The 13,174-nt window shown below is 42.3% G+C and overlaps 1 protein-coding gene across 1 annotated transcript; it reads left to right on the top strand.

Moving 5' to 3' along the window:
- Nucleotides 1–2,639: 2,639 nt before the first annotated feature.
- LOC123046399 (uncharacterized) lies at nucleotides 2,640–12,710 on the top strand. Its single transcript, XM_044469764.1, has 8 exons — nucleotides 2,640–2,944; nucleotides 3,452–3,871; nucleotides 4,322–4,374; nucleotides 4,520–4,927; nucleotides 5,432–7,115; nucleotides 7,604–7,692; nucleotides 8,940–9,081; nucleotides 11,757–12,710. The coding sequence occupies exons 1-8, from the start codon at nucleotides 2,707–2,709 to the stop codon at nucleotides 12,362–12,364; spliced, it is 3,642 nt and encodes a 1,213-aa protein (XP_044325699.1). The 5' UTR covers nucleotides 2,640–2,706; the 3' UTR covers nucleotides 12,365–12,710.
- Nucleotides 12,711–13,174: the final 464 nt, after the last annotated feature.

The following is a 13,174-nucleotide window of genomic DNA, read 5'->3' as shown; positions in this document are numbered from 1 at the left end:
AATCTGAAGAATAAAAACAAAAAGGTAACAAGTAACAAAAGTGAGTAAAAACAGTGTATCAATGCTTAGAAATAAGGCCCATGGTTCATACTTTTGCTAGTGCAATCTCTCAACATCATTAACATAATTGAATCACATGACAATCCCGCAAAAGTGAGGAAAAGAATCACTCCAAAGTTTCTATTTCTATCAGGGAAAGTAGGATGAAATCGCATAGGTAGCAAACCACCTCAAAGTTGCCATTCTAATCAATCTATTGAACCACCCCCAAATTATCACGAATAGTCCTAGAGATCATACTATGACAACACCAAATGATACACATCAATTAACCTTTATGCCACCTAGAACACCCCAATGTCACCGCGGGTATCCGCAAGTTAAGACATGCATCAAGTGATCTCAAATCCAAAGTATTAAATCCCACATAAGAAACTTCAAAGAGCAAGACTCAATTCACCACAAAAATAAAGGAGGTGGACATCATGTGATCCAACTTTATTAACAAAGCTCATGATACATCAAGATTGTGTCAAATCAAGAACACGAGAGAGAGAGAGAGATCAAACACATAGATATTGGTATAAACCCTCAGCCCAAGGATGAACTACCCACGCATCACCATGGAGGCAACAAGGCTGATGAAGATGGCTTCCCTAATGTTTCCCCCTCTGGCAGGGTGCCGGAGAAGGCCTCTAGGTGATATCACTTCAGAACAAAGGCTTGCGGTGGTGGAGGAAAAGTTCTAGGTCTGGGGGTTTCTCTATTTATAGGATTTGTTAGTGTTGGAATCACACCAAACAAGCCACGGGCGCGACCACATCCCTGGGGCACGCCCTAGTGGCTTGTGGACCCCTTGGGCCTCTTTTGGTTGCCTCCTGAAGCTTCTAGATCCAGAAAAAATCGTCGTAAATTTTCGTCGCGTTTGGACCTTCCTAGGTATGGATTTTGCGGAACAAAAAGTAGGAACTGACACTGGGAACTGTATTAATATGTTAGTCCATACAAATAACATAAAAGTGCATCAAAACCATATAGAATTGATATAAATATAGCACGAATACCATTAAAGACGTATCACATAGTAGTGGGTTCAATCTTACGGTGTCCTATATCCCAGTGACAAAAATGGACAAAATATATTTGCATTGTTGTCATTAAGGATAAATCGACGTGGTTTAATCTTATTGCTAGATTTTCTTTCTGTCTACATCATGTCATCTTTCTTATTACGTTACTCTAATTTTTATTCAACTTAATACTTTCATATGCATGCTGGATAGCGGTTTCGGGCTGAAGTAATAATGCAGTTGGATTATGGTCTACTTATCATGGATGTGATCCCTATACAGGATTATGCCATGAATGATAATAGCTGTGAATGCTGCTTTTCTGTCGATTGCCCAATAATAATTTATTTACTATGCCATTACCTGCTTTCGAGAGAGATGCCACTAGTAAACCTATGGACCGGGTCTATTGTCATTAATCCTTGCGTTTACATAATTGCTCTTTTATTTACTCTCCATTATTTTACCGTTCCACTATATTATTATCATCCACTATTCGCATTTAACCTTGCGACTAGTAAGACGAGGGATTGACAACCCCCTTGCCAAGTTGGGTGCAAGCATTTATTTTATTTGTGTTTGGGTGTCGTTTATCTTGTTAGCTTGTGGACTCCTGCTGTTTTGATTAAACCTCGATTTTTCACGAAATTACTTTCTGCTATTGTGCTACATCACCCTTTCTATTCGGGGAAATCCAACAACTCCTACAGGAGTAGCAGCCACGCTGCACCGACGATGCCGCCGCCACGACAGACATGAGATATTGCCGACGCGAGAGGGCCAGCGCCGCCAGGGGTACGATGGTGTTGTGTACTTGCGTCATTGGACTGTGACGGCTGCAGTGTGAGAGCTCCATATATAAACCGCGGCATGGATGACTGGCTGGTGGGCATGATGTGCGTGTTGAAAAGGAGAGAGGAGGAGGAGAAAGAAGAATACCAAGACAACATGTCCGCATGGCACTTTTTTTGCCAACTCAATCTGACAGGTGGACCCGAGTAATTAGTGACATTATCAAAGCACTTAGCATTTACCGTTAGTTTTTTTGTCACTGTTAATTCTTTGGTGCGGTGGTTTTTACCATGATTTATAAAGTGACTGTTTTTCGCTAATGATGCTGCTATTGTGGTGGTTCGATGCATTTTACTCAACCTTGTCTTCTCATTCCTGACAACTACATAAATAATCATATGCTTAACTAGAGACATTCTGAACTCATGGGTATATGAATCCATTTTTTAAGAATGCATTTAAAACACATTTTAGTGTCAAAAAATTCAAAACAAAATTTCATGCATACATCTTATAACATGTGTGCGCCCCACAAAGTTTTGCGAAAGAACATATTTTATTTTTGCCTCCTTGAAAAAGATAAATTTTAGTGCTACTAAATAACTTTCCACGACACATTTTTTGTCTTTTTACACAGGCCAAAAAAGTTGTTTTTTGCTAAACTTTTTGCCCGCACATATAGTGTCAAGATGTGTGCATGAAACACTTTTCACAATTTGTTGTCATTTAGAAATAAGCTTTCCGAGCCATGGGTTCATCCATGTACTTGCCCAAAAACTAATCATACGCTCGGTGTCGCCAAACTTCCTCTTCCCCTCTCTCTCTCTCTCAAAAAAAAAAAAAAATGAAAAATCTTCTTTCCGGCCGCGAGGAGCCGAGGACGGCGGCCTCCATGCGCCGTCTTTTCGTCGCGGCATGGTCGCACCTCCTTATCTCCTTCCTCCTCGTCGCGCCACAGTCAAAGGCGGCGTCAAGCTTCGGCGCCACCGCTGGCCGCCCAGAGTGGCAGGTCTTGACCAGGGCTAACTTCTCCTCCCAGATCCGGCTCCACCCCCACATCCTCCTCGTCGTCACCATGCCATGTGAGCCCTCCGACCTATCCTGTCTAGCTGAAAGCTCTGGTTTCTGACTGCATGAGTAGTTGCCAAGGTCAAGTTGTTGAATCAAACAGTCGAGAATTTTCTGTCCATGTTGCATTCGAAATCTAGTAGTTCTGAAGTACATGGAAGGATAAGTAAGCAATCACTAAAATCCATTGCGCCAAGGAAGTATTTGATGCAGCCGACATGACAAGGCAAACCGTGCGATTTCTTACTCCAAAACTCTGCACGATGACACGATCCTGGACAATTTTAGGCAGTCTGTCTTTTCATTTTTTATTTGACCAAATTGACTTGGAGCCGCTTCTTAAACTACGATGAATTTTCCACAGTTTCACGTTTTCGACATTATTATTTCCAAATACGTACAAGGTTTGTTCCATAGTCATTACCATCTGGGTAAGCCCCACATGCTCCAGAAAATGAGAATGTGTGCATGAGATTGAGTCCCAACTCACTGTAACCGTTATTTCTTATGATCATTTATAGGGTATGGTGAGTCAAGATCACTGATGGCCGAAATACAGCAGCTGGTCGCAACCGAGGAGATGGAGCTAGGTCGCCTTAAGTTGATGGTTGTGTACAGAAATTCTGAGAAGTTGCTGTCGGATGCTATTGGTGCAACTGAAGGAACAAAGTTCATATACTACCAACAATCCATACAGTTCAAATATCAAGGAAAGCTTCGTGCACGTGATATATTGTATTCAGTACGACATATCATGTCACTTAAGCACGAGGAGGCCCCTTTTGTGGCTTTGCATACAAAAGATGATGTGGAGGAGTTTATTCAATCAACTGACAGAGCTGTACTTCTGTCCGAGTTCTGTGGTTGGTTTACTCGATTGGCTAGTGACAGAAGCAACAGAAGCAGTGGGGTCACTCCATCAAAAACTCACGCAGAGAATGGTTAGTCAACTCTGTGTCATCTGTCCTCGATTCATCCAACATTTTGTATTGTTTTCTGCTTTGTGACGAGGCACTTGTTAAAATTGAGGTTGGTTACTACGATTCATGAATAGCTCTTTGTCTCTCTCCCTTTCTCTCAAAAGTGAGCATGCATTTTTTTAGAACTTTACGGGAAGAAACACCTTAAATTTAGGTTTCCATCTTGACCAACGTTAATGATTAATAAATGATTCAAGATCTCACAAGAACACATGGTGTAAGTTGGTAAAATATCCATAATCGGAAACTCAGGATGACATAGTTTTAGGTGGTCTGCCTTATTCTTTCAAACTGATCTACCTTAATCCTTCTATTTCATGTTCCATGATCACCATAAAACTTCTGAATGGATGATAAATCATGTCAACTCGATTCTGACATTTGGATGCTATACTCATTGATATCATACAGTTGACGTTTCTGGGAAGACAGTGACCAGACAATCAGATGGGCGTCTAGAGCTTGTAAGTTTAGCAAAGAAAGTCGCATTTATCTCTGGTTAATATTCCTGATTTTTTTTTGAGAGGACTCATGTCTGTCTGAACCATGACGGTTGAGCATATATGAGGACAGATCCCTGAAAATGTACTTATTTGAGATGACAAACAGGTTATAGAAGATGATGAACTGACCTTTGGAGGTGGGAGTCAGCTTACTGGTTCTCCTTGGAAAGGTGGATTTACCACAGCAAATCAAAGTGTCTCAGATCACATTAGAATATCAACTGATGAAAATAGTAAGTTGTGCACAGTGCAAAAGTTCCAACAGTTTGAAAGCTTCTATGCAAAGCTTACTGCCCTGTCAAGAGAACACTTTCTTCCTCCGGAGAAAGTTAGATTTGGCCTTGTTACTGAAAAATTACCATTATCTTCATTGGATATTGCCAATGCAAGCAATTCAGAGACGTGGTTCCTCAGTGTTCATTATCTGGGATGCACATCCTGTTCAGTTATAGCAAAAGAGGAGGATGACCTAAGAAGCCTGCTGCAATCCTATCATAATCTTGACGTTAAAGAGGTCAGTGAAAGTCCGTTTCATGTACGTTATAAATTTACCAAAAGAACATGACATGTGCTAAATATTACTCTGAGACGAAGATAGCTATTCTCTCCATGTATTCTCGGTGTGATTGTCAATTAGTAGGTAATAAAGGAGGAGAATGCATGTCAGAATGGTGTGTTTATTGTATTCTTGTTACTTTGCCCATATCTCCTTTGTTTATCTATTCTTACCAATCAAATCCTTTGAACCAGGTTCTATTTTATTGCAAATATATCTCACAAAAAATGTTCTTAAGCTAAAGATAAAGAGAACAATCCAGTTTATTCATAATTAATATAGTAAGAGTATGTAATTTGTTGATCTCTATAACAGAATATCTTGTTTTATCTGGTAAAAAGGCATTGTCTTTTATGAATTTCTGCTACATTATTTTTTCTCATGGCCTATCCAAAATATCCAATGCTTCTAATTTTACATGCATCATGCCATGACGTTTGGAGTTGCATGTTATATTTGTAGATTGATACTGATGCGAGTGGCGGCGAGGTTACGTTTCCTGCAAATAGGCCCTCAGCTATTCTATTTATCAATAGATTATCTGATTCCTTAAAAATTAGAGATGAAAGCAAGTTATCTCTCAAGTTACTACGAGAGTATGCTCAGAAAAATTATCCACCTTATGTCATTTCTGGTGATCTAAATAGTGGTAACTCCAGAATGCGCACAAAAGCGGATCCTTCTGCACTGAGCACAAGTAAGTCAGATGGCCACTCTGGGACAGCTAGGTTGCATGATTTGGCCTCGAAGTATATGGATTTAGGTGAGAAAATGTCAGTAATGGTTGTTAGAGATGGAGAAAGTATTTCATACAGAAGTGCTAGCGAAGGTAGTACTAATAGTCCTTTATATGAAATTTTAACAAAACTGATTCACAAAACAAGATCAGCACATAGGTCAAAGAAAACAAGGATAAGTTTTGTAACAAAAAATGATGATCTAAAGTTGCTGTCTGACGATCCTGAGGTCCAAGTGGTGGATTCCGTGTCAATTCAAGAAAGTCAAAGAATGGATGATTTATTTGCCAGCTCAGAGAGTGTCAATGATGGTATCGCTGAAGTTTCTGTGCATGAAAACAACAAGGCAACAAAAGTTGAATATATTGATGATGGACAAACACCGACTATACTTGAGAAAACTCCTGCACACTACTGTGGTATCAATGATAATGATCTTCATTGTAGTGATACAGAAATGGAGGAACAACAAGCCGTCGAGGCCTCTGATGTAAGCCCTGATCTTCGGGAAGAGGCCTCCATTGATGTGCATAGCAGCAATGAAGTTCATGGCAAGTTACAAAAGCACAGAGATGAGAAAATTGTTACAGAAGTTCTGGACTTTTTGGAACCTGATGGCAGAAAAGCGAACTCTAACAAAGAGAAATCAGGATTGCCAAATCAGCAAGATGTATTTTCAGTCCTGAGTCAAGAATCTGAAAGAATTGAAAATTTCATTTCCGAGGATGATTTGTTTAATATAGATGAAGAATCAGAAAAAGGTGACAGCAAATTTTCTCCACGTGCAACATTTAGCTCTTCCAGCATCCTTGCAAGTGACAACACTGAATATACGGAGCAGGTAACTTCAAGTATATCAGATAACCACTTTGTTGGTTCATTCTTCTTTTCTGATGGTGGTCATAGGCTTCTGAGAACTTTAACTGGTGGATCAAGAATGCCATCCCTGGTAATAATTGATCCAGTTCAACAAAAGCATTACGTCTTTCCTCAGGAAAGTGAATTTAGCTACCCTTCCTTGGCAATTTTTTTTGATAGTTTTGTGAATCGAAGTCTTTCTCCATATTATCGTTCAGCCTCATCTGTCATAAGTTCAAAGGAGCTTCCAAGGCCGCCTTTGGTCAATCAAGATTTCCACGAGGCAAATTCTATCCCTCTCTTGACAGCAAGTAGTTTTTGTCGCTTGGTCTTTGGATTTGAAGGTTGTGATTCAAAAAATGAAACGCCATTTTTGAATACTGCAACTCTTGGTGTTGCTTGGAAGAAGGATGTGCTGGTGTTGTTCAGCAACTCCTGGTGTGGGTTTTGCCAGAGAACAGAGCTTGTTGTCCGTGAATTGCACCGATCATTCAAAAGTTATATGAGTTTGAATTCTCAGTTTGCGAAGGCTCAAGGTTTGCAGACTGAAGGTACTAACCTGAACTCATCAGTTGAAAGCGGAGAGCCTACATTGCCCCTTTGTCTTTTGAACTGTGCAAACATTTCCTTCTATCTCAGTGAACTTATTTTTTGGGATGTAATGCTAGTCATTCTGTACATATATCCATTTATGCTGGTGAAAATATAATCTTATCTTAGGCTCCTAGGTGTTATGAATCAGAACTCACGAGTTAAAAGCAAGAAAAGACTGGAATTGTCCTGCACAATTTGCATTTTCTATAACGAAAGTAATGCCTTAACCTAGTGGACCATGACGCTTTATGACTTCTTTTTAAGGACACTAATACAAGGTACAACTTATAAAGCAGACTGGCAAAGTATATGAACATTAATGGAAAACCATTGTACAGAAAACATTTTATTATAGCCCGTTCATTGCTAAGAATGTATCTTTATTACTTACATTTCAAATGCTATTTATTTATTGTTACAAAAAAGATCATTATATTGTATGCAGAGAATGGAGGAGACTTGGGCCTTCCAACTATTTACATGATGGACTGCACAGCAAATGATTGCCATCATTTACTAAAATCAGCAGACAAGGTAGTAATGAATAACCGATTGCATATTCTATCTATTTAACTTCTCCAAATTTACAAAAAGAACTCTCTTATGAGCCCAGTTTTTTGTCGTAAGGGAAAAACACAGCCCTATTTTTAGCACTGGTAATGAGTTCTCCGCATTGTGTTACCATGCTTTGGCTTGGAATATGTTGTATTAGCTAGTAGTCTAGAGTATGGGGAACATGGTGCTTAGTAAACTCTTTAAACTGTTAGTTAGCTAGAGTAGTAGCACTATTGCACACTTAGTGAAGGCATCCAGCCAGGGCATGTGCTCAAGTTGAAGAGAACAAGTGACCTCATAGCTTGTCATAACCTGTAATAAAGGTGCTTGCACTGATAATAATCATGCAGGAAGTACATTAGCTTCTGGTCTGTCTGAAAAGACCTCGTCATTCAACCATTAGATTCACTCTGATATCTACAGTCTGTTAAGCAGTGGTATGAGCTGTAACTAAAATATAGAGATGGCCAATCTAATTAGCATATTTTGTAATCTACATATGATAGGGCCAACTTGGCATTTGGTTCGTGCAAAATTCAAATCTTCCTTTCTGGCCCATACTCGGCCCAATCCCTTTTGAAAGAGCTAGATGAAATAATGGGATATTTTAACTCCCTCCACCTGTTCAGTTTATGGACATAATGGTGTTAGCAGAATGCTGACCAGGAACTTCAATTCATTTAACACAAGACAATTGTTCTGTATTAAAATGTTTGAATACATTTTTTTTGCGGTACTAGATTTCCACTGGTATGTCCACAACCATAGCACCAGGCAACAATCAAATAAAGATTAGCTACAAAAACAGAGCTAGAGATCGGTTTAGCTTTCCTTGAATTAGAGATGAGATTAGATAAGATAAAACTTGAGAACCAAGTAAGGCATCCCTCTATACACGGATGCATGTATCCATCTATCGTCAGTCAATAAACTGGTCTTCCGCTACCCCCCCCCCTTCCCCCCCCCCCCCCCCCCCCCCCCCCCCCCCCTGCTACCTTTGCAATGATCCAGTGATCATTACAATATCACACCCAACATTCCTCAGAGTTCCATAGGTATGTTATATGGCTATCGGTGTTTTTTCAACAACCCAGGTTTAAGTGGATATTTTAGGAAACCTTTTCCTCTCAAGCCCACTTGAATTGTTACCTTGCATGACATGACCATTTCTTTTGGTATTGAGTGCTTACTTGACTAATATTGATATTATTTCCATATGCTCACAGGAGGAGCTTTATCCTACGGTGTTGCTTTTCCCGGCAGAGAACAAAAGCGCAATATCATATGGAGGAGGAATGTCTTTGGGTAATTTAATTGAATTTCTGGAGTCGCATGCGAGCAATTCTCGCCATATGTCGGAATATAAAGGTTGGTGCAAAAGCAGCGTCTACTCGTACGTAAGAATTTGGGATCCGCGAAGTACTGTAATCTATGTTTGTCTACTGTTCACAAGAGTTTTCACCCTCCTGTGTTCATTTGCTGTCCAAGCATACAACTGCAGAAGTGCAGATTACTAACATCTTTGAGCATCTCTAGCCGATCCCTTATATCATGGTACCGTAAAACCACTATAAAGGAAACCCAAAACTGTTTTACGATACCGTACAGGCTGCGGTAGAACAGATACCACAAATTTCTGCAGTAAAAAATGAATATTCCATCCATCGGTGCTTTTTAATTTTTTTTCCTTTCTGTTTTCCCCCCATGGTCATCTTCTTCCCCAAATCACCCACATAAGCCGCCACCCCCAGCCGCGACCGCTCCCGCCGAAGAGCCAAGTCCCCGGGCGGCCGCCTCGCTGCCCGTCGTGTTGAGCTAGCTGCAAGAGTACGATGAGCTTCTGCTGGCCATTCGGCGGCATGCTGGTCGTGCAGTAAAGAGCGCAAGGACGCGCGCTGAGGGGCGCGATGTCCGTCAGGCCCCGGCTGCAACCTCGAGCCCGCATCCATGGTGGAGTTGCCGCAGCCACCCGAGAGCTCGAGATGCATGATGGCCGTTGAGAATGAGGTGAGGAAGGGCAGGGAACGTCAGCCGGCTAGTCGGCGGCGGCGGGGACGGCTGGAATCAGGAGCTAGCGGCGGTGGCGGTTGACGTGAAACTTTCCTCCCACCTACCGTCTTTTTTGCTTAAGGTGAACTGAAAATTTTGCCCCGAATCCTGAACATATGAGGTATTGGAGGCTCATTTTAAGGTTTCCCTCAAAAAAAAAAAAACGGGCGTAGACACGGACACGGCGACTACGCAACGGGGACACAGGATACAGCATTTTCCAAAAACAGCCATTCGTGGATATGGCAAGTATATATATATAAAAAGATGCCATGTAATATACAGAGTTAAAAATAAAAACAGCACATCAAATGGCAAATGCTAGTATTAGTCTATTAGAGAGTAGAGACCAGGCTGCCTTTCACTCTCACCCACAGACAATTGGCACAGACAGTGGCGCTCCCAAACGCCATGCTCCTTGACAGCCAATGTTCGGGATATCACCATCTCGGTCGGGTGCCGAGTCGGGATTAATCAACAAATCGACCATGTAACTGAATTTATCGGTAACTCATTTATTGGTAGGTTAACTAGAGCCATATCCATATATATCCTAGGCCACACAGCACCATTTAATGTACTAAATTTCTAAATATGCAATCCTAGGTTACATAACAAGGAGAAGTGTTGCAGTGTTAAGTTGAGGCTGTGAGTTGCACATGAGGTCCAGAAGATCTTTGGTCTCAAGTCTTTGAGCAGTGCCTTTGTTCCCATGTTGTTGGAAGCGTTATCCGTGACTTCTTGCACAACATTATCAGCACCTACAAAGCAATGAATGATACCAGCAATGAGTGAAAGAAAATTGATGCAAAGCAATGAAAGGAACAATGGAAGTAATGCAGTAGTTAAGATTCAGCTTCATACCAAGTTTGGCAATGCATTCATCCACTTGGTTAAGATGTATAGATTCGTGTGTGCATCAGTCGATGCCTCTTTTGATTCAAGAAAGGCACTCCCCAATTTGCAATGCACACACAAGTTCATTATGCTCCTTTTCTTCTCCGTCCATGCGTTGGTCATGATCGGCGACGAGTCCTTGCAGTGCTTGGTGGTCGAGGTGGCGCCGGTGGCTGCTCGTCCGTGAGCGGGAGAGGAGAGGAGGACGCGCGGGAGCCCCAATTTCCCTAACCCTAGACGCGGGCGCGGCTGTGAGATGTGGACGGGGTGGATATTTTGGGCTCTAAATAGGCCAAAGTGGCAGCCCAGTTAATCGCTGCGGGCCGATTTCTCGTTCTGACAGCCGATAAATCGGTCTGACAGCCCGATTAACTGGCTGGCCGAGAAACGCAGCGATCGGGGTTTTCTCGTACTGGGCACCCTCTGAGTGGCAGTTAACTCGCCATTTGGAACAATTTGACAGCAAGCAACAATGAAAACAGCAACACCAGCATTCAAGTGAGCGGCAGCTCAACATCAAACAACAATGGCATGGGCACATGGGGAAGGAAGCAGCAGCAACTCAACATCAAGAAATGAGCAAACATATGAAGAGGTTGAGGAGAGGCTGCTGGGTTACCCGCTTGAGCGTGGTTGCCGTCGGGAGGCCGAGTCCAGGTGGCAGTAGCGTCGAGTCCAGGCAGCGGCGGCGCGTTCGTTGGAGCGTGGAGCAGCGTTACTTTTGTGGCGCTGTATTGGGCCGAGACTATTATTGGGCTTTCTGTGTCCCTAACATCGTGTACTTTTTTTTAATTCGGAAATCAGGGGATACTGGGGAATATACGAATCATGGCGTATCGCCGTGTCCCGCCGAACTAACGGCAATTCGGCTGTTTTGGCCGCGTCCATGCTTTGTAGAGTGCCACAACAAGAAAGTTCTGCTCAAACGAAATTTGAGGGAATATTGCCTATGATGTATTACTTGACTGGTTCACAGCTGGCTCATGCATCCCTAACTATCACACAAAAGACAATAAGAAAGTTATTATGAATGTATTGCTTGGTAATGTTGTGGTATGTAATAAACATTCTAAAGCCTTGCTCTTTCTGGCAAACAGGATTTCTGCGAAAGAAGAGGATGGTAATGCAACATGAAGCACCGCAGACTGTCCGGTTTCACATGAAGGACAAGAGCGGCAGCAATGTTGGTTCCGATCCGCCAAGTCAACCTGAAAAGCGCAAGGTGCATATCGTCACGGGGTCCATCCTCGACGCCACCGAAAAGCTTGGTGCTGCAGTTCCATTCGATAATGCTCGAGTGCTCATTGTATCGACTGATTCTCACGAGGGATTTCATGGACTAATCATCAACAAAAGGTTAAGCTGGGACACCTTAAAGAACCTGGACAGCTCCCTGGAGCCTATCAAACTTGCCCCTCTCTTCTACGGCGGACCTGTTGTGGTGCAGGGTTACCACCTTGTGAGTTTGTCCAGAGCCGCCCTGGAGGGCTACAAACCAGTCATACCCGACCTCTATTATGGAAACATAATTGCTACAGGCCGGGTAATCGCAGGGATCAGGGCGGGCGAGCAATCTGCCGAGGACCTGTGGTTTTTCCTCGGCTACGCTGGTTGGGGTTACAGCCAACTGTTTGACGAGCTATCTGAAGGAGCGTGGCACGTTAGTGCAGGGCCGATCAGGCACTTGGAATGGCCAGACAGTTAGAAGATTCCTTTTTAGTCCATTTTGCACATATCTGCTGACACTACAGTATGGCATCATACTGCAGTTTCTCCTGGATCAGTCGGTCATTCAGAGGCATAGTGACATTGTGTTTTAACGCCCGTGTCGAGGCTACAGAAATTTTTGATATATTTCTGGTTGTTTTGAGCTAAATTAGTTTCGGCACATTGGTGCACAGTTAGTTGGATGGATAAGGGAAAGCATTGCATTTATGATCTTGTAGATCGTACTCTTGTTTGAAATTTAGAAGTTTGCTATTTATGCCATGCCAGCAATCTCTAGCAAAACAAATAGCATGGAAAGCATCAGTGACATGCTGTTAATTTTAGTCACCTGTCCAGCAGAGCTGCCCTTCAGCAGAGGTAGGTAGTACTCCCTCCGTCCGGAAATACTTGTCATCATAATGGATAAAAGGGGATGTATCTAGATGTATTTTAGTTCTAGATACATATCTTTTTATCCATTTTGATGATAAGTATTTTCGGACGGAGGGAGTAGACGAGAAGGGCCCGTTGGTGATGATTTTCATAAAACCATCATACGGAGCACGCCAATTTCTCCACTGATGATTTACTTCTCCCTGGTCACTGCTGTTTGTCTTCTCGAAGTCAGGTCGGGATTCAAGTAGTACAAAACAAGACCGTTTTAAGATAGCACAAGATCAAGCTAAAGGGAGGTAAAGACGAACTCAAGACAAGATGAGTACACAAAGATGATCAAATATTGGTTGTCTTCTAGTACAAGCAAACCAAACCGCCAAGGAAAGGAGAGCACGCGAGCTGGTGGTGCGTG

This window comes from Triticum aestivum, chromosome 1A (genome assembly GCF_018294505.1).
Source record: "Triticum aestivum cultivar Chinese Spring chromosome 1A, IWGSC CS RefSeq v2.1, whole genome shotgun sequence".
NCBI lineage: Eukaryota > Viridiplantae > Streptophyta > Magnoliopsida > Poales > Poaceae > Triticum > Triticum aestivum.
This window is presented reverse-complemented; position numbering and strand designations above follow the sequence as displayed.